This window comes from Coturnix japonica, chromosome 4 (assembly GCF_054131305.1).
Source record: "Coturnix japonica strain WE chromosome 4, WE-NBRP24, whole genome shotgun sequence".
NCBI classification, from domain to species: Eukaryota; Metazoa; Chordata; class Aves; order Galliformes; family Phasianidae; genus Coturnix; species Coturnix japonica.
The window spans coordinates 21,685,075-21,712,793 of record NC_140666.1 but is presented as its reverse complement, the minus strand read 5'-3'; the positions used below and the strand labels follow the sequence as shown (position 1 = coordinate 21,712,793).

Below are 27,719 nucleotides of genomic sequence, written 5' to 3'. Positions count from 1 at the left end.
AGGGTTAGGAGTTTTTTTTAAGAGCACTGACAACCCTCTACCAACCTCACTACACAAGAATAACCCTCAGTGCAGCATAAGGCTGCCTGCATAGAGGCACCCTAGTTCTGATTGCCCCCAGCTCTGCAAGCTACACTGAGCCTTGAGCCGTATGCAAAGGGAGCAGCTCCCCAGAAACGCAGCCCCCGTGGCTATATCGGCTGCTGGCAGCGGCGAGGCGCAAATAAGGAAGTCATGGAGCCGGAGCGGAGCTGCGGGACGCGGACGCAAAGAAGAGAAGCGGCTGGGAAGCAGCAGCTCCGCGGGCTCCCACCTGTAGCACGCGGCGCCCAGCGGAGCCCTACATGCTCTAAGCAGGACACACGAGTGCCCCGGGCAGCTGCAGAAACAGCCGCGTTCTGGGAGCCCCGAGCACAGCCGGCCGGCAGGGAGCGGGGAAGGCAGCGGGGAGCCGTACCTCAATCAGAGACAGCTGCGAACCAGCACACGGACCAACGCACGGGGCAGGGACAGGACGCTGCGTCCATGTAGGAGGGGCTGCGGGAACGGGGCGGGGACACGTGCAGGTTGGAGGAGGCATTTTTGGCTTTAAGCTTTAACCCTACGGCATTACAGTCTGTGTCCTACAGTGAGTATAACATAACAGCCCTGCAACGCGCAACTAACGAGCAGTGACAGCCCTACAGGGCCTCCAAATATCGCTGTGAGAAGTGAGGATGCAGAGCTCTTTAAGCTCTGACATACGGCGGCTGGCTCCTCTGTAGGTTGGGTTCACCTTCAGCTTGTTCCTGTTGTTATCTCACCTACGTCTGAACCTCAGTGAGCTCAGCCGAGACACGGCTCTTCCCTCTCAGTCTTTTTGTTTCCGCTCAATCCTTTTTCTTAACTCGACTCTCATTAGGCCTGGAGTGTTGTCAGTATTTTTAGCTGTGACCTTCAGAAGGCTGCCAAAAGATAGCTGAAAACCATAGAGCGGCATGATTAATGCTCTCAGCACTTCTCCATGATTCATCTTGGTGTTTGAGGAACTAAATGTAGAAGCACGACAGAAATCACTAGTGTTTCGCTGGGGTGTATCATTCAGGTTTTTCCTACCTTGGTGGACCTCTGCAGCTTTCCTCCTTAGCTACTTAACTGCAGTACAAAAATTATTGGGAGCAACAAGTGCAGAACGTGCTATGAAAGATTTTTGATGCTGTCTGGCTCAGCTCTGTTAGTATTGTATGACATTTTTTTCTTCCATTCAATAACAGTTTTAAAAGAGATATTAGCTCATGCTGCAGGGAACCTTCTGAGAGGCTGAAGGTCCAGCAAACAGAACTAGCATTTTCTAAGGAAATAGGAAACATTTGCTCTGTATTCTTTACAAGTGCAAATTAAGCTTCTACAATGAGGGATCATGCACTTAAGAGCCATGGAGTTGTGTGCAATCCAAATTAAGGAAGTCCTTAGTAGGTGTTAAGAGCCAGTCCCTCCCTCTGCACTACACTTAACCTATTTGGTCAGCTCATATTTCAAAAGCAGAAACATTTGAAAAAAGAAAAGTAGCCCATGGACAATATTTGAACAGCAAGTGAGATTATATTGCTTAAGTATGTTTCTTATTACAAGTTATCAGCTAGCTCAGATATACTACTATTATTATCACTGTTAGTAAAATGATGAAGTAGAAAAATCAGGAAGAAGCATTATTCTGGTTGGCTTTACAGCACAAATTGCAAAAAAGCTGCTATCTTTTTTGATCCTTAAAATCATAGAATGGCCTGAGTTGGAAAGGACAACAGTGATCATCTAGTTTCAATCCCCCTGCTATGTGTAGGGTCACCAACCACTACACCAGGCTGCCCAGAGCCACATCCAGCCTGGCCTTAAATGCCCACAGGGATGGGGCACCCTTCCTAGGAACCACATTGATGATGGCTGTGTGTTTAAGTAGGGCTGTTCCAAACAGTCAAAAAAACTACCAACAGAGCCATAAAAATGACCCCAAAGGTTTCTGAAATATTTCAAAAAATATATAAAAATTATGTACCTGGTTATTTGTTTTTTGCTTTTTGTTCTTTTAGGGTATATTTGGAACCATATTTTTTTTTCATGCAACTAAAAGGATCCTTTCCTTAAGGAAAAAGTAAATAGACTGACTATTCATGACATTATGCACTGCTGTCATGCCTGGAGCCAGAGAGTTAGGAGAAAACATCATCCCAAGGCTGATGATAAATATGACAGTTTTGGTGCATCTCTTAGGTCAGTGTCCTCCCCAACACACAACCATGATGAAGCACTCTGTTAAGTAGCAGCTTTCCACAGCCCTGTGCTCAGCACCTGCCTTCAGTGGCTCTGCAATCCTGCAGATGTCAGAAAATTGAAATCAAGGATGCAAATGATGCATGGTCAAGATCCTGCTGTCTTAGGAAGTCTCTTTAATTACATATAAATACTGTTAGCAATGTACGATCGCTGTAATCCATCTGCTGTGTGTTTGTTGAGCTGCAAATTCTGCTGCTGCAAGGGAGGGTGGGACAGGGACCTGGCTGTGCCACAGCTGTGCTCACTGCTTTTATAGTTCATTGGAATCATACTGCTGTGTGCCACTGGACGAGAAAGCTGCTATGTGAAGGTCACGCCCTGCACACCATTAACATTCATGTATTTTTCAGATGAGGTCACTGACTGCTTGCTCTCCTCGCTGCTCCCATGACAGTGGCTGCTGACAGTCTCATTCTCCACTGCTCCCAGCTTGCAAATTCACTGCCTACTTGACTTGCAAGTAATTTGAGCTGATAGTCCGTGGTGTACAGCAAAGCTGCTGGGCTACAGGATCCAGGTTCTGAGCCCTGAGATGATGAACTTTGGTTATCTGCCCCAGAAAACCAAAGACATGATAAAAATATTCTTAGGCTTATCTCTGTCAGTCTTCTGCACAGCCTGTCTATCCAGGACAGCTGATCCTCTGTCAGATAGCCTTGTCACATGGCACCACTGTACTCTGTCATGCTCAGCATAATTAAGACAATTAAGAAAGTTATAATGTGATTATTAACAAAGCTGGATAGGAAGCATCATATCATTCTCACTGAAAATTGAAATCAACCAAACAAGCAGCTTTCTCCTATGTGGTCCTGTTCAAGAGCTTCATATACTCCAAGCTCTCTGAGTGCCTGAAAATAACAGTGATAAAAACCTATCTTTTAGGCAGCAAACACTCCAGCAAACACAATTCATAAATACTTTTTAGACAACAAATGAGGCTGTGTAATAAGCAAGAAAACTATAAAGTGCATTTGAAAGTCAACCCGATGATGGATTTAGAGGTTTAAGGTGGCAGTCTCTGCATCTCCAGCAACCAGATGTAATGTTGAAACAGGGAGCTTTGCACATCCCATTCTGCTGGGTTTGGTGTTGTTGAGTATTGATGCATTCAGCATGTTTCAGCAACACCATGTGCTTGATGTGCTGCTGAGATTAGACAGGTTAAAGGTGGGACTCTACGGGACTTTTTTAAATTGGGTATTGGGATAGAAGCAACCCCTAAGAGCCATCTAGGTGCCTGTGTAGGCAATGCAGCCCAGGGAGGCTTGCTGCTTTTCCCAGGTATGCTGCTGGGCTCCATTTTTTAAATGACCACCACTTCTGTTTGTAGAGTGAGTACAAGGGAGTTGCTTGGAAGGGAACATTGTAGTGTACATAGATTTGAGTCATGAAGTCTGTTAACACATAGTTCCTGGTACCAGCCCCGTCCATTTTATCTCAAGATAAGAGGATTTGCTCCACCTATGGCAAAGTGACTGCTGCTGCTGCTGTGCTCTGGGCCAGGGACCTGCAGTGTGACAAAAGCTTCTACATCATCCCCTGTCACTTCAGCTGCAGTCAGACCAAAGGAGATTTTGCTTTCTACATACTGTTATTTTCCAAAGGTCACATTTGTGCAGGCAGCACTGCTAAAGCAGCACCGAGCCAGATGCAAGCAGCAGCAGGCAGGCCTCTCTTACTTCCCTCACAGCAGCACAACCCCAGGTGGCTTTGCATAATGCACTTGAAGATACACACCTCCAACCAGACGGTGTGAAACGAGCCCCAGGCTGCTAACTGACAAAAGTGAATGTGACTGGTGTTCTGCATCCTCTGTAAAACAGGATGGATGTGTGTACTCATTCACTAGGAGGTACACTGCTCCAGAAGTGGCCATCTTGGGCCTGCAGCCCAGGCCCCACTGGGCATGTAGCAGCGCAGACATTGTGTTGTTGGCTCCAGGCCTCTGGTCAAACCGAGCATGTCACCCTCCAGGAATGTAGTTGGCATCTTCTAGAGATTTAATTCACAAAAAGGGGGCTTAGCAGGGAGAAAATAGATGTTAGCTGAGAGTGCTTTAAGCACAAGACAAAGGACAGCGTTGATAAATGAAGGGGGAACCAGAGGACATGCTGACATTGTGGTAAAGGCACAAGATCACGCAGGTGTGTGCTGACCTGCAGCTGGGTGGCAACACTTTGTGCACCTTCTTAAAAATTACTGGTTTTGCAAAGTACAATAAAACCCTGACATCTACATAGAATTATTTAGAGATCTGCCATCCACAGAAATACCAGGAAGAATAAAATTCACCTAATTCCGTAAGCCTGAGCCCAATGATAACTGACCCAATAAGCAACTCACTGCTTCTATCATGAAGAACCTACTACCACATCACATCATGTCAGAGAAGAGGGTGAGCACAGAAATACCCAACCATCCCACAGGACACATTCAGAGCCTGAGCCCCACGTGCCAAAGGGGCATTCCCTTCTGCAGCATGGTCCCTGCTATAGAAAAGTTGGCCCATGTTTTCACCAAGCACACAAATAATTCTCAGGCCATTTTCATTGTCTTGGTCACACAGGTACAGGAATACATCTAAAAGGCAATGCTGCCCTCTGTTATGGCTTCAGCTACTACCACATGGCTGCACATGTACAATCAGCTACTCCCATCTCAGCATCAGGCTTTGAATCAGCTTCAATCAAATGAGATGGAATGAAGAAAGCAGAGCTGCCTTCTCCAAACACCTGAGCACCCTGTATTCCTCATGAGCTTCAGAGAACTGGATAAGGTGTTCTGCAAGCACCAAGGGCCAACTAATCTGCTGCAAGTTATTGTAATGGTTTCTAACCTTCATCCACTGCTTTTTCACTACATATATACATAAGATTTAAATAAAAATCAATATATTCACTTTGTCATTTGTATTAGTAGCATCCAACTTCAAGGATTAAAACTAGATGAAACTGACTGCGTTGCCTGTTTAGATGATAAGCCGTGTTTTGCTTTACCTTTATTTTGGTGTGTGATCTTTTTGGTGAATTCAGTACAGAAATTTCAAGGCAGCTGTAAGTCCAGTGTAGTTATTCTGTATGAAACTGTATGAGAAATGCTTCTAAAAGTGGAAATGTACTAACGAAGTATTGTCTTCAGATGCCCATTTTACAAAAATATGTGATAGAATTAACAGGAAATAAGGATTATTTCATACTCACACAAGGCATGACTCCAATGCTGGTAATCAGACTGACCACTGGTAATGCTGGTAATCAGATGTAATTCTTTTGTTCTGCTCAGTGGGAGTACTTACGAGGGCAAATACTGCTGGAATAGTAGGTACAGGTGGGAACATCGGGGCTTCTCGGATTCGAAGGTTTATTATTAACAAAACACTCATTTGCTTTCGCCCCACAAAGTGGTTTCAACTGAACAATCACACCACTAGTCGGAGAAAGGCATACACGCGATAAAGGAGAATGAAAAGGCTCGATGACGTGCTGATACGTGGCTGATAAGAAAAACAAAAAGCCACTTGAAAAAAAAAAAACAACCTCACACAGATGAGGTTTAGTCGAAGCCAGAAGCTGCATCTGGTCTCTTTTCTCTCCAAACCTCAAGAAGATGTTTCCAACGATGCTGAAGATATTTCCAGTTCTAGCCGCCCTTGCAGGTAAGAATAACAGACTGATTGAAATAATGCCGAAGTAAAAGAACTTGCTGCAATCAGACAGCAGGTGACCCTGAATAGCAAACTAGGAGAACATTCGGGACTTATTTCTAGGTGGAATGAAAATTGTGGCTACATTGACATGCCATTTTGTGGAGATCAGCAGGCTGACCCATAACTGGTAATAATTTTTTTGCTCAAGAACAGAATTTTAGCTTTGGCAAACTAATGCTTTGCTTTAGAGCTGAGAAGAGGCAAAGGGCTCACGCACAGCACTAGGGTCCTTCATGGTTGGCTTTCTCACATTCAGCTTTTGTCTCCCCTTCATAATGTACCGGGAAATGATGACTTGCATCCACCCCATTTAAAACTTTTTGGGCAGTGCTTAACTTAAGCATGCAAATAGTCCCTTGGAATTCCATGAAGTTAAGTGAGGATGTAATACATGGTGGAATCTAGGAATTATATGGAACGCTAAAGATAGTATTTTATTACTGCTTCAAAGACAATGTATTGGGCTGAGCTCTACTTTTAATAAATACAGAGGTGGACATTTTAAATCTAATGCTCTATGGAGATGAACAGCCTCCAATTTCACACACAGAAAAATTGGAAGTTACTGTCCACATTTTCTTTTCAAGATGGAATTTTCTATTTGGAAGCTGAATAAATATTTTCAATGGTTGCTCATGGTGCTTCAGTGCTCACATACGAGCACCACAGATTTCTGCCTTAGAAATGAAGAGAAATTCAGCACTGGTACAAATACTTTGCCAGACAACGTGGCTGTAGCAAGGGAAATCACTGTCTGAGGGTTTCTGTGGCAGTCAGGAGAAGATTGGCAATCTGGTATTTGCTTTGTTAACATTAAGAACTGCATGGCTCTGCAATGTGATTCTCAATTAATCGCAGTCACTTTTCTGTAACGAGGAAATGCTCTCACAGTAATGTTGAGCAAAAGACACAGACCAACTGTTTTTAACAGTAAGCTATGCCCTGCTCTCACTAGCTTTTTGAAATGTGTAACTTCTTACTCACACCCTTTGTTCATTGCAGTCAAAAGGCCTGTATGTATGAAATGGGATTATAAGTTTTTGAAATAGTGGATTAAACGCAAAGACAAATTCTCTTTAACTTCTGCAATGTAGAACAGGCTGGGCACGTCCAGTTTGCTCCATTTTCATTCAAAAGCACCATGTTAGAATTAGTAACGGCGTTTAATAACCTTGCTGGACAAAGTCTCATTGGTTTTGGCCTTATATGTTTACTAGAACTAAGCAAGCTGTATGTGTTAATTCAAAACATGCAGCTTTATGGAAGCTGGAATCACTTAAGGAAAGAGTCACTTCTGTTAACTTCTCCTGGAAAATGTCTAGTCTCTGTAGCACTCTTGATTCCAGAAACAGAGCAATAAGGGCAGATGACTGGAAAATGGACTGGAAAACTCCTTTCTTACACTATGTTTTTTCTCATATGGGTGATAATTTGAGTATAATGTTCTTCTGATGCTGCTGAAGGTTCTGCTTAAACTCTCAGAAGCAGCATCCTTACATAAAATGCACAGATATTCCATTAAGAGAGGATTATTTTCTATGTTTTGCCTTTATCACTGGCAAATGCAATATGCCTACACGAAAATTAGCCAGCGTGATTTTCTCACCTTGCCCATTGTACCAGGGAAAGCACCAAATACATATATTTTCCACCATGTCCAGAACATATTCTCCTTCAGAATCTCTAGACACTCAAAAAAATGAACTCAGCCATCTAGCAAAGACCTACCATTCAGACTTTAATTTTAACTGACAGCTCTAGCTTTGTTGCCATATGTCACCTTTTCTAGTTACTTGAACAGAGGACAGAAACAGAGAAATACTGTAGAACATCACTCAGTTCCTGTCATTAACACAGCTCTGTAGCCAAGACTGATGAGAACATTACAGAAGAGAGTTCATCAATTATGTTTGGTTCTTTTCTGTTTAGAGTGCAACCTGGTTGATCGGGTTGCCAGAGAATTTCTCACAACTCACATGATAAAAGCATTTGCAAAAAGCTCGGTTTTAAACTTGCAATGTGAAGATAGTGGAAAACAAAGAGCTTCTGCAAGGAAGCCGTAAGAAACCTAAACAAAATCGAAGGAGGTTGTGGTGACGTGGAGGTAGGCCTGTTATCCTTGGCAGCAGTAATAGGACAAGATGTAATGGCCTTAATTTACACCAGGGGAGGTTTAGGTTAGATATTAGGAAAAACTTCTCAGAAAGAGTGGTGATTCGCTGGAACAGGCTGCCCAGGGAGGTGGTAGAGTCACCATCTGTGGAGGTGATCAAGAAAAGGATTGATGTGGCACTGAGGAATGTGGTTAGTGGGCATGCGAGGATGGCTTGTTGGTTGGACTAGATGATCTTTGTGGTCTTTTCCAACTTTAATGATTCTACAATTCAAAGGAAATAGCAAAAGGAAAATAGAGGAAAGTTGCTGGGCTCCAGCCTGGGGGAACCCAACAGTGCCACTGAGTCAGAGTCAATGTAAGAATACAAGAAGAAGGTAGCAGATGGTGAGCTATGGATTAAGATCAGATATCTGAGGAATAGCTGCAAAGAAAGAAGGCAAGAAAGGTGTGCAGGAGGCCTAGGGACAGCTGTGAACAAGAGCATCAGATTCAGGAGAGCGCTGAGTTCAGGGAGGCTGCCAGTGAGAAGACAAGTCTGCAGATGGGAGCAAGCCTGCTTTATGCTTTGCCAGAACAATATTTGGTAAAAGGGGGCTTGCTATCACTAATACATGCCCAGCAAGCCCAAGGGGAGCTGTACTAAAAGCAGAGTGACAAACACCTCCAGGTTCCTTTGGCAGAGCAGGGCCCTCCATGCAGTGCCCAGGCTGCATCACTGCTCTGCTCACGTGCTCGCTGCCCACAGGTCATGTCTGCGCAGTTGTGGTGACTGTTCCTGAGAAGACAGTGAACGTCAAGACCGGAGGGAACGCAACCCTTCTCTGCACATACACGAGTTCTCAGCCGCTGGGAAACTTCTTCATCCAGTGGAGCTTTTACAGCGCCAAAGAGAGCCAACTGCACACCGTAAGATATTTATTTATTACTAATATAAACTTCTTAACAAATACTACATTTTGTGCTGCTACCTTCAATGAAGTCCCAGGAGGCAGGTGACATCCATGCTCCTGCACTTAAGATTGAGCTACAGTGAAGTTTAGGAGAGGTGCACCAAGTCAGCCTACATTCCCAGCTCCTACCGGCTGCTTGAGCTCCTGCTGAAACTTATGAGCAGGTGCCATAGGGACTCAAATGTTGAATGCCTTGCTCTAAGCCACACAGGAGCGTGATGGGGAGCCAAGTCCAGGTGTCCAACAATCACAGAAGCACTCCTGCCCTGGGCCAGCTCCCTTTTCTCTTGTCTGGCAGATATTTCCTTCTATTGTGAGGGCTGTTTTCCTAGTGAGACGCCCTTGCCTATGACAATGTGTTCTTCAACCAAGGGTCAGACACGAGCTCCCGGCTCAGCCAACACTGCCACTGCCAGGCAGCTCTGCATGGAGTGGTGCCAAACAACAGACTATTTGTGCAAAGCAAGCGGTCAGAGCTTGGCAGGATTCCACAGGAATTTGTGCTAGCAGGAAATCTGCCACATCAAGCTTGTGTTAGTGTTCTGCAGCATCCCACAAGGTTTACTGTGGTAGCAGAACAAACATGGATCAAAGGCTCCTGCACTGCCTGAGGCCCTGAGAGGCAGCAATGCTGAGCAGTGCTCCCCTCCAGCATGGCAGGAGGAAGTGTCAGCATGGAAACAGCACCAGAATAGTGAGGGTCACTGCAAACTAGGCAGGTCCGTGCTTAAACCACTGCTCAAACCTCCCATGTGGCTGGGAAGGACCTGTAAAGCAGCCTGGTCTGCCTGGAAGGAACCAGTGATGGGGTGTGTGACTTCCTATACGCCACAACAGTGCTCGGAGTTCAAGAGCTATGACTAAATCCAAATGTTCTATTGGGAAATGAATCCATGAATCTCGCTCACAACATGGTATACAGGCTGTGAGTTACCCTTAGCTGACCTAGTAAGGTGCCGAGCTCTCAGTGAGTTTCCCTTATAGGCAGAAATGCCTATAGAAGCGCTACTGCATCCTTGAAGACGGTGACTTTCCCTATGCTCTTGTGTCAGGCTTGTGCATTTTAGACTCTCTCACTGTACACATCTTATTGCTAACATTGTCTCACTAAAATTTCAGTCCTGTTTAGTGTTAACGCCTGAGAGTTGATATAAAGTTGACTTAGAAGACTGACACAGTCCACACTGATGATTTTCCTGTTATGCTTAATAGTTTCTTAATAATATTATGTTAGAAGATTTGCCACCACTGATAGTTACACCTATTTAGTTTATCAATCACAGCAGAATAAGTCTGTATGTAAGTTGCAGAATGCACGGTACTGAACAGCAACAGCAAATTAATATGAGACAATATAAGGCAATTTAATGTAACTGCTTACCTTCTTGCAGCACATCACATATATATATATATTGAGAGAGAGAGTTATATATATATATATATATACATATATCAAATAAAAACTGTACCAGTGATAAGGACAAGCAGCAAGCCCATCCCTAATTCTGACTCTAGCTAAATGTCAGACAGATGGATTCACACCTTCCCTGACTAACTGTATGAATAGCTGTTACTCATCATTTGCTTTTTTCAAGTCAGAACTGTTTTCTTAAATAAAGGATTATTCATGAGGGGGTTGTAGCTTCAAGTTTCTCAAGTAAGTTGCATGTAGTATAATATAATTTTGACCCAATATGTTGCATCATAAACTCCAGTCAGTTGTTCAGGAGTGTATGTTCAGGGATGTACAGCACCAAGGTAGGATTGAGCTCATATTCTCCAGAATCAGTTTAAGTCTTTGTGTTCTACTTTGAATGCATTGAATGTTCTTTATTGCAAGATTTATTCCATTTTTTCCCTGAAAAGTTTGTTGAAGATTCCGCTTGCATTAGAAATTTGCCATTTTTCAACAAGAATGGACAACATTTCCATTTCTTACAGAAGAGAATTTCTGCCAAATATTTTAAAGACAGGAAACTTGCAAATTCTCAAACAACAACAAAAACCGACAGAAAATACTCTTCAACCCACCTCCTACGATTCTAAATACTCCCAACATGTTTCTAAATGTCAGCTGTCCTGATGACTCCATTATTCACATGACTGGTATCAACAGAATTAATGGGAGAGAGGCATTTTTCATAAGACATACAAGGAAAAGAAATCTTCATTCCTTTAAATAACGTTTATTTACATAATTGGGAATATGACTGTTTCTCTCTACAGTGGCAGCGCATAATAGAACAAAGTCTGATGAATGCTAGGATTAAGGCAAATTTATGTCATTTAGACACTTTTGGCTTGTAACGTCAATGAAGGTGAGCCTTAGAGCCTTCGATTTTAGGACACAGTATATACCAAGCCCATGGGTATTCTTTTAATAGGAATGGTAGTACTTAACACTGCCAAGTTATAGATTTTGCAGCATGTTGAGATATGTAAACTCAAGTATAGTTCTACCTTGAATGAGATGAATAAGACTGGCATAAGGACTGGTGCCAGTGTTAATGAATGCAAGAGAGTATTCAGCAGCAGATATTACCTTGCTCGAACAAAAGGCAATGCTGCTCATTAGTTCACAGACCTGGTGCTTCCCAGCACTTGCTCTACAAAGCTGGCTGGTGTGCTTTGCTGTTTGTTGTGGTGTCTGCACATCCTGCTCCCTTTGCCCACCTTACATTATGCTGGCACAGGTGCTCAGCAGCTAAAAGCCCAGGCAGTTACACGTGAGAGGATGAGATACCGCAAACAGACGGTACGGTGAGAAGGGAGACAGCAAGCAGGGGAATAGCAGGTGTTCACTGTGCTGCTTTTAAGACAGTGCAGCTATATTTAGTGTGTGAATGGAACTCTTTTTGCTCACTGGAGCTGAGAAGTTTCTCCAGTGAAGAAACTAAATAATGTAAATATCAACTAATGGAAAATAGGATGTCACGTGTATTTGTAACTTCTTTCCCTTGCCATTTACACCTTAGCAATATGTCTTTTTAATAATGAATTTAACTGTTAACTAAGAATACCCAGCCAAGGCTCTTGAGTTTTCCAAACACTGAACTCTCCCTACCTGACCAATGGACAACCTGAAGCAAAAGCTCCTTGTTTTGCTCACCCGGGGTAACAGCGTATGCCACAGCCTGGCCAGCTTCCTGTGGTAGGGTCTCAGCTCCTGCGTTCCATGTTATGCTCTGAGTCATTCAGCTGGCCTCGGTGTAAAGCAGCTAAATAAATGTTTGAAAGACTGAGACTTCTGTTGACTTTATAAAGGCGAGGCTGCAGCCTTGCAAACCTAAATATAACTCCTGAACCCAACCTGCTCACACCTTGAACCTCCAGCCCAGGCCACCCACAATCAAAGTGGAATTATTACAGATACGTGGCTGCCCAAGCTATGCCCACTACTGTAGTACTGATGGAAATGTAAAGTTCACTAGAGGAGTAAAAGAAATGAGACTATTATTTGTAAGAGGCACAGATTCATTTAATCGTGGAAAGGGGAACAAAGACCCCTTGTCAGTGTCAGTTTCAGAGCAGTTCCCTGCGTGTCACTGGGATCACTGTGCCTGCCTGCGGTTCTCCCTGGTGCTGGGGTGAATGAACTGATCCTCTGAAGCAGGCAACAGAACAACACAGAAACTGGAAACAAGTGGAAGATGATCAGGTAGCAACCCATTTGTTTGGATCAAATATTAGATTTCGTTTGCCCAGTTTTAGGTAAAACTCAGCAATAGGATGATGTTGCACCCCAATCTGCTGCTGAGGGCACCCTGCCCTTGTCAGTGGCAGCACTGCCTTCTGGGGGCCATGCAGAAACCAGATGCTTACGCTTTGGGGGAACACTTACAGTCTCATTTAACTCTCAGACCAGCCCGTTTTTGCTCAAATACAGCCTTCCCCATGTCATGGCATTCTGAGTATGGATGAGAAATCAATCAGTCAATGTCAAAAGATGGTGTATGTGACAGATGCGCGGGGAAGATGTAGCTGGAGATACAAGGTAAGAAAAAAATCCCCACAATCTTAAGAAAAAAAAATATATATCTAAACAGCTTCTGCTACAATAACACTGCTATAAAAACTTGTAATCATGCTCCAGATTTAAATCCAAAAAGCAGCACAAAGATGAGTCGAATCAGACACATCATTCTGAATTCCTAACTCACGCTATGTTTTATTGCATTTTCCTCTATCAAAATTTGTTGGATTCTTTTCCCTCCAGCTATTCTAAGTGGCGGAATTTGTACATGATCCTTCAGGAATATTCTATCCAAAGCTTATCTTAACGGCACATCCACACATCAGGAGTGGCTGGGTTGAATGTGAGCAAGTCTGAATAGCCCCAGTTTGGAGGTAGATATTTACACAGCAAAAATAAACATTCATCCCGGATCCCCTTTCTAGAAAGTAACATCATGAAAAATAATGTACAGAGAGGAACATGAAGCTGCCTGCTGATGTGGCTCCATCCCAGCCACTGGTGGCCATCTCCCAGCCTTAATCCATTCCAAATCCTTTGACTGAGTGGGATTCCTGTCTCACAGGGTCCTCCCAAAGTAAACTGAGGTCTTAATAACTGCCGAAGAGCAGTTACACCAAATGCACTAAGAAAGCATGTTTGCACTTGATACACTGTAGGAATTTCTCACTAATAGCTCAGCCACAAAAATGATACTGTGGGAACATGAAAGAGATGATCCCCAAGAGTATTTTGTGCCAATTAAAGCTGCTCAATGATTAATTCTTTAAAGGCTTCTGACTTCATTCCTTTTCTCTTCTACCAATGTGCAACTGCGATGAGGCATCTAGTCATCTTTAATTACTCATGCAAGACTCCCAGTAATACAGGGCAGAATATCCCTGCTGCAGAACTGCAATATCAGTTTCAATACAAACATGTAAAAAGAAGCTGTGGATGAGAAAAGGTGTTTGGGGCCAGACTTAGTCACATATGTCAAAGAAACCAATGTACGTACGTGGGGATTTGCTTTCTTATCTGGCTAGTTCAGAATCTGAGCCTTGGGCTTTAATTAACACTTTGAGTGTGCAGCTTTTGCTCTCTAATTAGATGGTAAGATGCTCGCGGGAATGCTGAACGCATTTTTTTCCCTTGTTGCTATTTTATAAATTCTGTCTGTACTCAGAATTCAGGAAGATGGTGGTATCTAACTGGTAAAGTCGTTAATATTTCCCTCTGCATTTATTGGTAAGAAAGGGTTCAAGAGTTCTTTTTATGGTAGCCTGAGAAACCTCCAAAGAGAAAATGATGCGACACAGTGATAGGGCCTGAATGCTTCTGAATGCCTGAGCTTCACAGCTCTCCAGGCAAGGACTGTGAAACAGAATGAGACAGTGAATACATCAGGCGAAGGAAGCTGTCATTAGGCAGGATGGTACAGCTTTGTATCTGCTGACGGGAGAAAGCAAGAAGGGGCTGGGGGAGGGAAGACAGGTATTAAGATGGACGTCATGTTCTCCGACTGCTTCACAGTCAGGAAATCAGGGTTACTGTGGGGATTAAGTGGGACATTTTGTTATGCATCTTCAGATGTACCTCTTTTTACAAATCTGACATCCAGATGTACTAGACAAAACAGCAGTGTGATGCGAGGGCACTAGCAGATGGGGAGGCAGGAGGAATATTGCACTGGAAATTGTGAATTAGTCCATCCAAAGTTATTTGAAAGACATATTTACACTATTGTAGTACCTGTTTGTGCAGCCCTAAGAAGAGAGAGGAAGCAGATGGAGGCAAGATTTCTCCTAATTTACTGCCTGATTTTTCACACATCTCCACTCCCCAAGGAGGATTGTTCTAGGGGAGTTCTATAAAGAAAACCTGTAGGTGGGTTCCTTGTTCTCTGCCAAACATCCGGCAGCTTTTGGAAAGCTGCAACTCAGCATCAGCATTGCCACTTGCTTCCTCTTTAGGCAAGTACTTTCTTCACCATCTCACAAGAAGGGAAACAGCCTTCCCATAGCTCAGGCTAAAGTAAAAGAAAATGTACGAGTCCATGCACCAGATCTGTCTGTATCTGGGACACAAACTATGCGCCTGGAGAGCATGAATGTTACCACGATTTTCTTCCCAACTAACATGTATCATTTCCACTACAAGGTTTGGAAATATTCATTTTGCATGTTTGAAATGTGCTATGCATTCACAGCCAATTAACTGAAGCATGTTCCTCTCCAATGAAATTTCCTGTGTACACAATCCAATCTTACCTCTGGGACAAGATATACACTCAGTAATTAATCACAACATTACTCAGCCTTTTTGGTGTTTACCACCTTCCTTCAAGCAATAGACTCCAGAGCTATTAAGACAAGCATCACACAGAAGCTGAAGAATAAAGAATAGGCAGGAGCCTGCAGGGGAACTGAGTGCATGTCCTTATGAAGCTCAACTATGCTTATATTCAGTGATTTGTTTATAGCAGACTCCTAATTTTGAACACTGCCCCTCTTTCTGAAATAGGGTGTTCATCCAGACTTCAATTTTGCATTAGATATTGGCAAAGCATGACATTAGTTTTAAGAGTGATCATCTTGAATGCAAGAAATGGCAACTGGAGATTCTCTCCAGCAGTTCTGCGAACTTTCTAACCTAGTCTGCGCCATATTAGCATTAGAACTCTTATCACTCCTCCCTGCTTTCCCACATTTTGTTAGTGCACACAGTGCTTTGGTATTCAGAGCCCTGAATCAATGGTACCTGGTGTTTGCAATTCTGTGGTTGGGAAAGATCAACTCGTGTTGGAAAGTGCACAAAACTGCACTTGAGACGGGGCCAAACTGTAGTACTGAGGCTGCTAGTCCTACGCAGTCTGGGTTTTGACCTTCATTTGAAACCTTTATCATTGCATACACCAGCCATGTTCTGGCAGTTTTAGGGTGTAGCTTGCCTAAGCTAATAAAGGTTTCCAGATAACATTGCTTAAAGATTTCAGTCAACAATGTATCGGGGTGGATAAATAGAATTAAGAGTAAGTATTCTGAATTCAAAGTGCAATCAGTTGATCTGTAAAGCAAATTACACTTCTTGACTAGGGAATTACAGTGTCCCTGCTGGCAGGAAGTTTTGGCTAAAAAGAACTTTGATACCACTGAAGTGGGAATTATATTTTACACCAGTTTGTGAAGCTTCTTCCTACAAGCATTTTCCAACTATTTCCATCATAAACTACCATCAGTCCAACTTTAATAAATACATACACATTGCCGATGTTGGAATACTGTCAGTAGGACAAATGTTAGATCTGTTTTAGTACCGAGCTGTAATTCTGAGTGATTACCACTTACCAGTGTGAGAAAATGGCTGAGCGTCCTTGAACCATCCAATGTGTCTCGACAATGGAGTTTGTAAACTGGGGAATATGTGGCTTATCCCAAGTACTATCGCTTGTATACCATACTACTACTAACATCTAAAACAAAACAATTCCACAGTTCCAAGCTATGTTCTTTCTGATCTTAGTTTCACAGGCAATCTCATCAGGAGACGAGTACTCTTTGGGTACTATTACATTTACTCCAGAGCAAATGAGTTATTATGGCTTGAGGCCCGAGGTTCAAAATATCATTCTCCACAAGGAACACTACCTCTCCTTCTAGTCAACAGATGTGGTCTTCCAAGCTTACAAATCCAATTCTATTCCCACAGTGCTGTTAAGTACAATTAATAATACTAAAGTCTGTGAAATCAGTCAACATTAAACAGCAAATTATAGTTAGGAAGGAAAAGTAGCATTCCTTAGAGGCATTTTTCTTTACGGTGCCTACTGTTTCCTGCTGGTTAAAGAAGGGGAAAATCTTGATCTCATATAGGTATCACTTCAAGCACTGAAGCCATCAGTTATTCTTGACTTCCATCTATGGTATAAACTCAGAAAAACCAACAGGACATGACAATGGCTCCGACCCTGATTACACAAACAAGGAGAACAGCATGGTAGCTCTGATGCATTCCTATTGCTTTCAGACTTATTGCAAACAGATCAGGCATCTTGTTTGCTTAGACCTGTGCTGTATGGATTCACTTTAGTTCTCTGTTTGCTAGCTTCTGTATTTGGAAAGCTTTATAGCCACTTTTTGCAATGATGGGTCCATTCCTGTCATAATCTTCTACTAAGCTGCTAATTAATAATATCACAGATGATCACTGCTTCAATTACTACAACTATTAATTGTGCATAACATTGCATTTTTACAGCTTTGTCATATGATGATCAATGATCTCACCTTTGCTCCTGCAAACATACGATCTGTGACTTAAGTATGAGCAGAAAATCAGCTACTGTCAATTTACATGACTAAAAAAACCCTGTCCTGAAAAGCTTTCTCCATAAAAACCATTAGAAGTGTGTATTCAAATGTATCACGTTTTCATCTCTTTGTCTGAGAAGGGGGTCACCTTGCTTTACTCAATGAAAAAATCAACCACAAGCACCAAGTAGCAACAGGACAGTAAGATCTCTTGTTATTAAACTAACAGCTTGTTTTGTACCACAGATCTACTATTATTCAGAAGGACAGTCTTATTCCTATGGAGAGTTTAAGAACAGGATCACAGCTGCAACAAGCCCAGGGAATGCATCAATAACGATCTCCAACATGCAGCCCTCAGACACTGGTTCCTACACCTGCGAAGTCTTCAGCCCCCAGGATGGTGCTGGACAGAGTCAAAAATCAGTGATTGTCAGTGTGCTGGGTAAGTCATTTTCCTCTGTGCTGCTGTGTTGTACTTTTCCTGCCTTTTTACAGCCTTTTTTTAAGCACAAAATGTGCAGCAGCAGGGGGAATAACAGAGAAGTGATAAACAAGGCCCACGATGCAGAAAAAGGGCTCATTTATGTATTGACGCAGTTTTGCTCCAAGGCTTTGAAGACAGAGAGAGCTTGTGGTGCCATCTAGCGTCCACACAAAGCAAATCCCTCCTGATCCCACTCATTTAATTTACTCGGCCTACAGTAAAATCTCCTTCTCCCACAAGCAGCCTTTATATTCATCCTCTCCGAAAGCGAACTAAACAGGTAGCTGGAACTACCCAACTTCACTAGATTTTTGATGTCAGAAAAGAAAGGATACTGTTTGATTAAAATAAAAAGCCCTTCTAGCTGTAGGTGAGAACTTCACTGGGAAGCCATCGCTTTCAGCATAACCCAGACCATTGCTTTTATACTGAGAATTCATCCCTGGTTGGAGTTACAAATCAAAGCTGTATGCAAGAAAATTAAATATACCTGAAAAAGCTCCTGGAAAAGCTCCTGTGGCCCTACAGGAAATGATACTATGTGGGCAGAAAATCATACATGATGAATGATGACTGACTCAGTATAAGCAGTTGATACTTTTCATCACCTCCATAATACTTTAGCATTACTTATCATGTAAAAGGAAGACTAGATAATAATTGTAGGCTATTTATATATGCTTAGTACTACTCAAATCTTTATAGATCTTTTGGCTAGATCTATAAACAAGCCTATGCTTGAAATCTGTAACTGGGGTTCAATTCTTTACTGCAGCAGCACAAGAACAGGCCTTGATGTGGAAACCGCAGCCCTGGCTGTATACTCATGTGTCATTCTCATTGTTATTTTACAGTCAAACCCTCAAAGCCTTTCTGCAAAATAGAAGGAACACCTGAAAAAGGCCATCTGATCTACCTCTTATGCAAGTGTGACCAAGGATTGCCTCTCCCCACCTACCGCTGGTACAAAGTAGATGAGAATACCCTCACGCCAGTGACTGAACACTTCAGTACGTAACTACAGGACTAGCACACCATGTTCAAGAGTAGGAGTTTCATCCTACCAGCTAGGGCTGCATACATTCTGTATCATATAGGGCAGTGAAATATATCTGATATTCTGATGCTCAGTACCACAAATTCTTATCTTTACTTACTCAGACTGGCCAACAGCTGTCACAAAGACCTAATTTTTTTGTTCTCTGCTTTTTTGTATTTGTATTAATGAAAAATGTGGCACGCTGAAGTGTTGTCTATACCTCTACATTAAATTGTTAAAATGAGTTTATATCATTAAGTCTCCCTTCCCTTGGAAGTCTGAATGAACATACATCCAAAATAAGTCATATGGTCAATCAGTTGCTAAGAACTCAATCCCAAAAGTCTTCAGTACCCATTAGCTTTTCATTTATGAAGCTATACTGACAATATTATGTATTTACAGAGTACTACAGATGTATTTACACAGTAGGAACATACTTCTCACATTCTAATACTCTCCTGCAGAAAATACTGTAGCAGTTTTCAAGGAGGGTGTAAGTTTTTGATTTAAAGACTGTTAAAAAATGAATCAAGGAAGGAATAATATTTTTCACCTCTTAATAGCTTTCAGAACTACCAGCTATAGATAACCATTTGCCTTGGAAGTATATGAATAGTAATAATCTGTACCTGTTCTCTTTTGTAACAGATCCAGACACGGGCATTCTGTACATTGGCAATCTCACTACCTTTGAAACAGGACATTACCGATGCATAGCCAGCAACATCATGGGGAACAGTACTTGTGAGCTCGACCTAACTTCAATGCGTAAGTGAAAGAAAAATCCCTTATATAATATATATATAATATACTGCAGAAAAAATGCTGTAATATCCTTAAAATGAAGATTTTTGGCCATACAAACAGCATGGACATTTGAGAGCAGTAGTCAGCTGCATTTGTGTGTAGATTTTTCACATAACCAATAACACTAAATCAGTAAATTTATGTAGTATAGGTAATCATGAGATACGTCCATGAAATGGGTGCTCAATCATCCAGGGGTCTATAAAATGAAAATAGCAGGTCAGAGCTGGCAGCTGTACTGGAGACAGAAGGTCTTTGGGGCTCATAAACAATCAGAGCATGCATTTAGTATCTCAACTGAACAGTGATAAAGGCAACCTGTATTTCAGAATTTGTCTGAAAAGACTGAAGAGCAAAGGCTTTCCAACTACTGCCAAGGTTAACAGCCCAATAATTTCCTTACCCAGTCATAAATATGGGGTTTTCTGGGGGGAGGCAGCTAACTACCAAGAAGAGGTGGTGGGTCCTAAAAGCAGAGTGGAAGTCCTAAAAGCAGAGCTCTCTCTTTCCTAGAGCATCTTTGGTCTTCTCAGAAAATGTTTTAGTCTTTAGCCTGCCAGACCAAGTGCCTCCTTTCTGCTCTAGGCTCCTCCACTAAATTTCTATAGGATTTTGCTGTAAAATTTGATTAATCGTGCTTTATCTTTTTAACATTTTCTTCTCCCTCCCCTCAGATTCTGATGGTAATATTGTTGCTGGAGCATTAATTGGAGCAATTCTGGCAGCTGTTATCATCTGTGCTGTCGTCTGGGTCTTAACCAAGAAGGCAAGGAAAAAGAAGTCATCAAGTAATGAAATGCAGTAAGAATTTGTTTGCTTGATTTTAAGACAATTATTTCTGTGAAGTACTGTTGATAAACCAGAGCTAAAATAAAATGTAAATATTGTAAACATTTATGGACAAGTTAATAATACAACGCTGGGGCAAACTTCCAAAGTGAGATTGCTTTTTTATCATGACTTCTAAGCTGTTGCTCTTGTAACAGAGGTTACCATTATATGAAATCACAATCCTCCTCCTGTCTTCCTGCAGAGTAATGGCTCAGAAACAATCCAATGCAGAGTACGCTCAGGTACCTAATGAAGAAAACACACCTGCAACCGCAGTTCTACCAAGCAATGCGACAAATGAACAACCTAGTGCTGATGGAGCAGCGGTGTCTGAAACACCAGAAAATGATGAGAAGAATGAAGTGCAAAAGGAAGAAACAGCTTGAAGTTCATTTTAATACAGTTTTCCTCTTTGGCTTTGGATCATGTTATAAAAAAGCAACAACAAAAAACGTCACTGAATTAACATACCATCGTAGCTAAACTCATCTGTATTGTGAACCACCGGACTGGAGATTGAAAAGGATGGTAGACGTACCTTGCAAATAGCAGATTTGGCCTTTAAGGTTAACCAAATTAAACTTATTACCTACTTGAACATGCATGTAAGTAAAAAAAAGACGACCATCTGCAATCATCCAATCTAGTTTGCAAAGATAATCAGGAAACGGTCACAACCTTTGGAGAAAGTAAGAACTTCCCAGTCAACTCAAAAGAAAGCTGTGTGTGTCCATACAGTTCTGAGCCACAGCAGCCGTCTCCACACAGCATTTCCTGTGCACTGAAATCCACCATCACAGCCATTACATTGCTGCATTTAAAAGATCTGGTTTTGTACTTCAGAAGTCAAATCAAGCTTCATCGGAGTGCAAAAACAGATTTAAAGACTTGGACCAATGAAATGTTGTAAGTCTGAATTTCACCTGAAGTTACAAAGGAAAGAAAAAAGTCAGGGAAACTTTTAGTGTGTTACCAAATGTGGGGTACAACTCTGTTAGCAATGACCTTCTGACTTCAAAGTTCCCAAGACATCAGTGTTCCTGAGTTGTGTGTTTCAGCGGTTCTGGTTTTCAGCCTAATGGAGTTACCAGTTGGGTTCCCACTTCAGACGTCAGCTGACTGTTTGCTAGACAATGGGAGCTGTACACTCAAATCCTTTATCAAATCCAGGCACACAGAGTAGCAGATTCATCATGATAAGCAGATGTATCAGCTTTCAAACCTCAGAAATGAATCCTGCCAGCTATGAACACATCAGCTTCCTTTGCCTGAGATGATTTAACAAAGTCATGCTACTCTTCTGATCTCTTTAGTCCAGTATAACTTAGTCCATTTCTGTAGGTAAAACCTTCAGGAGGAACAAAATAGTGCATCCATGAGGACAGACAACAGCTGAGTAGTGAGCTCTCTCTTGGAAAAGGCAATTGATCTGTAAACACTGACCACGAGACACTTGTCCAGTGAAGCCGACAACCTCCTCTCTTTGGGCCCACATTCTAACGATGACCAACCCTGTTCAGTTCTTCAAAAGGGCAAAACAACCTGCTTTCATAAGACAAAGGGATTCTGGTTCAGGGCTGTCCAAGGAACAGACACTCAGACTCAGCAGCTCCCTTATGTTCTACATGAGGCAGATACTCCTTGAAATAAGGAGACGCTGTTTTTAGCCTCGTGCACTGCAGAGAAATGTGCCTGACTGAGGGATCTGCTGTGTTTGGGCATTTAAGTTTCGTCTAGTATCTACTATTCATAAATCCTTTGGTGACTGTTCCTAGCCTGTAACTATTAGTTATATACCTCATTCATCTTTAAAATAGATGATATAAAGATACAGCTACGCTAAAATTACCTTCACCAACATGTAAGGCGTGATGTCTTAACAAGGACTCAGGTTGAATCATGAAATGTAACTGTATTCATTGTTGTTTCTACAGTTTTGCAGCTTTCAAGAGATTTGCTACATGTGTTCCAGCCTTTTGCCTCATTTTAGAGGAGGAAAGCATTTACAACGTTCTGGTAACATTGTTTTAGCTGAGAACTGCTCCTGACAGGACAAACATCGCTCTTACTCACACCAACGCTGCCTCATTCTATAAGCAGATCTATATCCTCCTTTCTCTCCAAAACACCCAGCTTAAGTCACAACCTGTATATATGCTTCTTCTTAATCAGGCACTTCTTGTATTAAATCTCAGATCCTACTAAGCAAAATCTGCAAATTGTAACCATTCAATTGAGCTTTAGAGGCCTAGCGAGTATTTTTAGATTCACACCTGAATAGCTTAGAGGCACACAGCAACCTGTTACTAAGCATGATCAGCAAGAGTGCCATTTGGGTGCTATTTCTTACCAATGATGTTGCTTAACTTGGCTGACACGGGCATTAATTTTAAACAGCTTCTTCTCAGATGCTCATAGGCCTTTTTCTACTCTTGCCTTTCATGGATGAATATACACAACTCTCTTCATGACACGGCTGTAGTTGTGTTAGTTCTAAAGTAATCTCCTGTATTGTGTCAATTAGAATTTCCTTACTGTAACATCTGTGCCAACTTCAGGTCTCCACGATACCAATGTGGTTGTATGGGGGCAAGGGGGGAAATATATTATGTGGTCATTACCATCAGTTTTCCTCATCTAATCTCCACACATTTCTCTGCACATATTCCTCATATAACTCACCAGAGCACACCAGGAGCTTATTCTGATGACTTTCTATACAAAGATCAAGGACCAATACAGAACTGTATCTTCAGCTTTTCTCAATTCAAGTTTTCAGCAGCATCTGCATAATACATAAGAAACTACATTTACTCAGTCAAGTTTCTGCTTCCAACAAGGCCTGAAGAACCAGAGGTTACTGTAAAGGCAAGCTTCTGCCACTGCTCTGTTTGTATCCTCAGTGAAATTTAACCTGCATTTTTCTTTCTAGGATAGAGTAAGTAATCGGTAAAGATATCTGTTAAGTTTTAAGTTCCTGTCTTGCTCATCAAAATGAAGTGTATTAACTTAATTCCTACCAGTTAGACCATAGAAACTGTCATCTTCTGCTTCGGTACTTCCTTGCAGCTGAAAAAAAACCCCATTCTATCTCCATACCATTTAAGAGATGGCAGGCTTTCAGCTGACTTGCTCATTTTGTCCCATGCACAAAAGCTATTGCAGAAAATATGGGTTTTGTTACACGTAAGTTTAATAAAGTTTTATAACATTAAAGATTGCTGTTTAAGACACTGTCTTTATTTCACAGAACTTCATCAGCTTGATTTGTTCAGGAAGAACTCACCCACCAGTGCTACAACAGATCATACCAACGTCAGAACAGGATGCTGAAGCCCAGCTCTTTTCTCATTCCAGCCACTCTACCCCAAGCCTGTAGCATTGCATGGGATTGTTGTGGCCAATGTGTAGCACACGGCACTTGGTCTTGTTAAAGCTCATACAATTGGCCTCAGCCCAGTGATCAGCCTGTTCAGATCCCATTGTAGTCTTCCTAGTCTCAGGCAGATCCACAATTCCTCCCAACTTGGTGTCATTCACAAACTTACTGGAGGTGCACTCAATCCCCTTGTTCAGACCATCAATTATACAGGGCCAGCCCCAGTACTGACCTTGGGAAACACCACTCACGACCAGTTGCCAGCTGGATTTAACTCTGTTCATCACCGCCCTCTGGGCCCAGCTGTCCAGCCAGTTTTTTTCATCATGCAGTAAGAATTCTCACCTCCATTGCTAAACGCTGAAATACTGAAGCTAATTCCAATCACACGAAAAAACAAAACACAAAAGAAGAAAATCCCAACCTCCCCCACAATCAGTTCAATCAGGGATTATCCACACACAATTAAGGGACAAATGAGCTACTGACAAGTACGTGGAAGTTCTCAATGATCCTTAATAAAAAGCAGTTTATAGGATATCTTCACTTCTCTCCTGGCCAGACAAACCCATACATGACTGCAGTCATCATAGAAGTTGCTAGTTTGTTTTTAATATACTACACATAAAGATGCTTTCCTTCTTACTCCCATGCATTTTGGAAGGATTCAGCAGGAAATCACCTTATAATCATGCTTCATCCCTTAAACCATCACCTGAAGCACAGAGAGCAGGGATATCATTTTTGAGACTCCAAAAGTAGTTTGAAAGAAACAGTCCTACACTGGACCGTGACACAGAAGGAACAACCTAATGTATACACATCATACAGTGAACTGAAAAAAAAACCAGCAAGGTATCAAAATTACATTAAAAGCAGTAATCTGTTTAATCAACAGGAAGTACAAATGGCTTTTCCGACAGTATACTTCGAGCAAACCCAGAGATAAGACATTTGAGTACCATGCTGATGCTCACATACGACATCCTTGTTGAACTATTGAAATATGAGGTTGGCGACCATAAACACAAGCACAAAAAAGAAAAGACAGCCAAGCCAGAAGGCCCCTCTAGCCCTCCACCATTCTTTTAAGTATTGCTCCCAGGCCACCCTTTGCCACTTTCAGTGGGGTCAGCTCTTCTTTATTCTCAATGTGAATACTTGCACCATGAGACACCAGCAGCTTTGCCTCATCCACTCTCTCTTCATCGCAGGCTAAATGACTGCAATACAAACAAGAAACCCACAGCCACTTTTAAGTAGTCCAGGCTTAGGAAGATCAATAATTATGCCCTGTCCAAGCAAGAGCAAAACAAGAACGTTGTGGGGAAAGAGGGGAGACAAATCCTAGAACAAGAATACCACACCTAATAGATCACATACAAAGACTTTAAAGCCTGGCTCTGCAGTCAGTAATGCTCAGGAGCACAAAGTCCACAGTGGAATTGGAAAACAGTAATCTCTACTTAAATCAAAAGCAATAAACCAAATCATAAAGAATTACTGGAAACGCAGCAAGTGCTTTTTTTCAGTTTAGCATCCCACCCTGAGAATAAACGCATGTGTTCTACAATAAATTGGGTTTTATGTGTAGCAAGAAAACCCTGCGCAACCTTATTCATGGCAAAATCCTGATGCCACTGCAGACAAGGCAGGGTGCTGCCACCAACTTCAAAGCAGCTGAGGTTTCACTCTTACACATTCAAACTGGTGTTATTGTTTGTAATAAAAAACATCAGACTAGTTATACTTCAATTACATCTTATTTTCCTTAGAGGAGTGAGGAAAAGTTTCTAAAATTAGTTCTTACTTGACAGGATGGAGCAGGCCAGCCTGCAAGACCAGCTCCTTGTGACTTTGATGTTATTAGCACACTTTCTACCCCCCAGCAGAAAGGAAATGTATTCTAAGGTATTACAAAAGGTGTTCTACGTTTTATAATTGATGTAGTAACACAAAGTATGTATGTACATACACGCTTATGCAAAACACTAATGATGATTTTCTCAAATCCTTTTCAGTGACACAGGGATGTGAAGCAAGGGGTTATTCCTGAGAGATCCCAGAGTTAAAAAGCAAATCTGAACTGATGGGGTTTCACTTCATAGAAACTAAAACCCAAAACCAACCAACAAACAAAATCACTTACAGGGGTGTGTTCCCTTCCGAGTCCTGTATGTTGACAGATGCGTTGTGCTGCAGAAGGATCTGTATCATTTTTAGGTTGCCTTTGGCTGCTGCTCTATGTAATGGGGTGGATTCAAAATGATCTGTTGCATCTGGATCAGCTCCATTCTCCAAAAGCATGACTGCAATCTGAAGGTGTAGGAAGAGAAGGAGGGGGAAAAAACAAAAGGAAAGTTCATATAACCAAACACTTTTCCTGAGAGCAACACAACTCCAGCAGCACGGGCAGCCCTACCTCCTGCTTATTTTTGGAGGCCGCGTAGTGCAGGGGCGTGCAGCCATTCTGATTGACAGCATTGATGGGAGCCCCCTTGTCAATGAGGGCCTTGACGATCTCATCACGGCCCGCTGACGCAGCGATGTGCAAGGGAGTCCAACCAGCCTGCAGAGGCAAGCACAGAAGTTATTAAAGCAAAGACGTCAACCGAGAAAACAACCCCAGTGCAGAGCAGACTGCTCACAGAATCACAGAATTACCCGGGTTGGAAGGGACCTCAAGGATCATGTAGTTCCAACCCCCCTGCCTGGCAGGGCCACCAAACATACACCTTTACTAGATCAGGTTGCCCAGGGGCCCGTCCAACCTGGTCTTGAACACCTCCAAGGACGGGGCATCCACAACCTCCCTGGGCAGCCTGTTCCAGGACCTAAACACTCTCCTAGTGAAGAACTTTCCCTAACATCCAACCTAAATCTTCCCTCTTTTAACTTAAAACCATTTCCCTTAGTCCTGCTATTGTCAGCCCTTTCCAAGAGTTTACTCCCCTCCTGGGAGTAAGTTCCCTTCAGGTATTGAAAGGCTGCAATGAGGTCACCCCACTCCCTAATCATATTGCAGACAGCATTACAGCTGTAGTGCTTAACACTACTATCAGCACAGACAAGTCACAAGCGCAAACTTTAGGATAATTCATTCATAACGGATGCAATTATTTCAGCTTTCCCTGCAGGACAGAAGGGACCTGATGGCGAGTGCGAGCTCAGCACACACGGGGCCTACTCTGCCATTATACCTCAGGGGCGGGAAACCCTCAGCGCTCCTCACGGCTTGGCACAGGGTCACACAGGGTAGAGACGACCCGAAGACCCACAGCGGCAGCCCGGCCAGGCACCGAGTCCCGGGCAGTCGCTCTCCTCAGCCCCTACAGAACCATCCTTTCAACCTCGGGCCCGTTACTGAGGGAGAGCGGCCCCGAGAGCTCCCGCCGCCCCACTCACGTCGTCCTTGTCTCCGACGGGCACGCCGAGCCCCAGCAGTAGATCCGCCACCGCCGTGTGTCCCGCCGAACAGGCCCAGTGCAGCGCGGTGCGGCGATCCTGAGGGGAGACAGCGCCGGTCAGCGGGCCCCGGGCCGGTTGGTTGCCCTGACGGGCCCCGCTCCCGCCGCGGCGGGTTCGGCCTCCTGACCTGGTCTGTGGCGGTGGCCAGGGCCCGGTCGCGCAGCAGCTGAGCGCGCAGCTCGTCCAGGCGCCCGGCGTAGGCCATGTTGCACACCTCCACGTTGGACACCGAGCCCTCCATCTCGGCCGCCAGCACGGCCACTGCCCGCCCCGCGCCCCGGGACGCCGCCTCCAGCCGACCAATCGCGCCCGTGGGCCGACTGTGGGCCGACTGTGGGCCGCGGGGGGTGCCGGGATT

General features: G+C 43.0%; 2 protein-coding genes across 5 annotated transcripts in view; one reads left to right on the top strand and one right to left on the bottom strand.

The window, feature by feature from the left end:
* Window positions 1-27,624, bottom strand: part of PSMD10 (proteasome 26S subunit, non-ATPase 10) — a 34,461-nt gene extending 6,837 nt beyond the window's left edge. The window contains exons 1-5 of one of the 3 annotated variants that reach the window (XM_015860487.3): window positions 27,489-27,624; window positions 27,299-27,397; window positions 26,316-26,462; window positions 26,043-26,209; window positions 24,758-25,186 (exon numbers count right to left, since the gene is read on the bottom strand). In XM_015860487.3, the coding sequence (XP_015715973.1) occupies window positions 25,180-25,186; window positions 26,043-26,209; window positions 26,316-26,462; window positions 27,299-27,397; window positions 27,489-27,602 (534 nt within the window). In that variant the 5' untranslated portion in view covers window positions 27,603-27,624 and the 3' untranslated portion in view covers window positions 24,758-25,179. Of the gene's footprint in view, window positions 1-24,757; window positions 25,187-26,042; window positions 26,210-26,315; window positions 26,463-27,298; window positions 27,398-27,488 lie in introns of those variants that run through there. The other 2 variants (XM_015860486.3, XM_032444020.2) reach the window with 2 other exon arrangements.
* VSIG1 (V-set and immunoglobulin domain containing 1) lies at window positions 5,780-23,730 on the top strand. 2 transcript variants are annotated; one of them, XM_085546280.1, is made up of 8 exons: window positions 5,780-5,968; window positions 8,881-9,041; window positions 12,972-13,079; window positions 17,594-17,792; window positions 18,689-18,844; window positions 19,525-19,644; window positions 20,358-20,484; window positions 20,717-21,034. In XM_085546280.1, the coding sequence occupies exons 1-8, from the start codon at window positions 5,920-5,922 to the stop codon at window positions 20,898-20,900; spliced, it is 1,104 nt and encodes a 367-aa protein (XP_085402406.1). In that variant the 5' UTR covers window positions 5,780-5,919; the 3' UTR covers window positions 20,901-21,034. The 2 variants fall into 2 exon arrangements, with proteins under 2 accessions (XP_085402406.1, XP_015715971.2); XM_015860485.3 differs by lacking the exon at window positions 12,972-13,079 and having other exon boundaries at window positions 5,853-5,968; window positions 20,717-23,730.
* Window positions 27,625-27,719: the final 95 nt, after the last annotated feature.

Excerpts from the sequence above, each read along its gene's own strand:
- VSIG1 (XM_085546280.1), top strand. The coding sequence starts at position 5,920 with ATGTTTCCAACGATGCTGAAGATATTTCCAGTTCTAGCCGCCCTTGCA. Across the intron at positions 9,042-12,971 it reads AAGAGAGCCAACTGCACACC|CCTTCCCCATGTCATGGCAT; the intron begins GTAAGATATTTA and ends GCTCAAATACAG. Across the intron at positions 17,793-18,688 it reads AGTGATTGTCAGTGTGCTGG|TCAAACCCTCAAAGCCTTTC; the intron begins GTAAGTCATTTT and ends GTTATTTTACAG.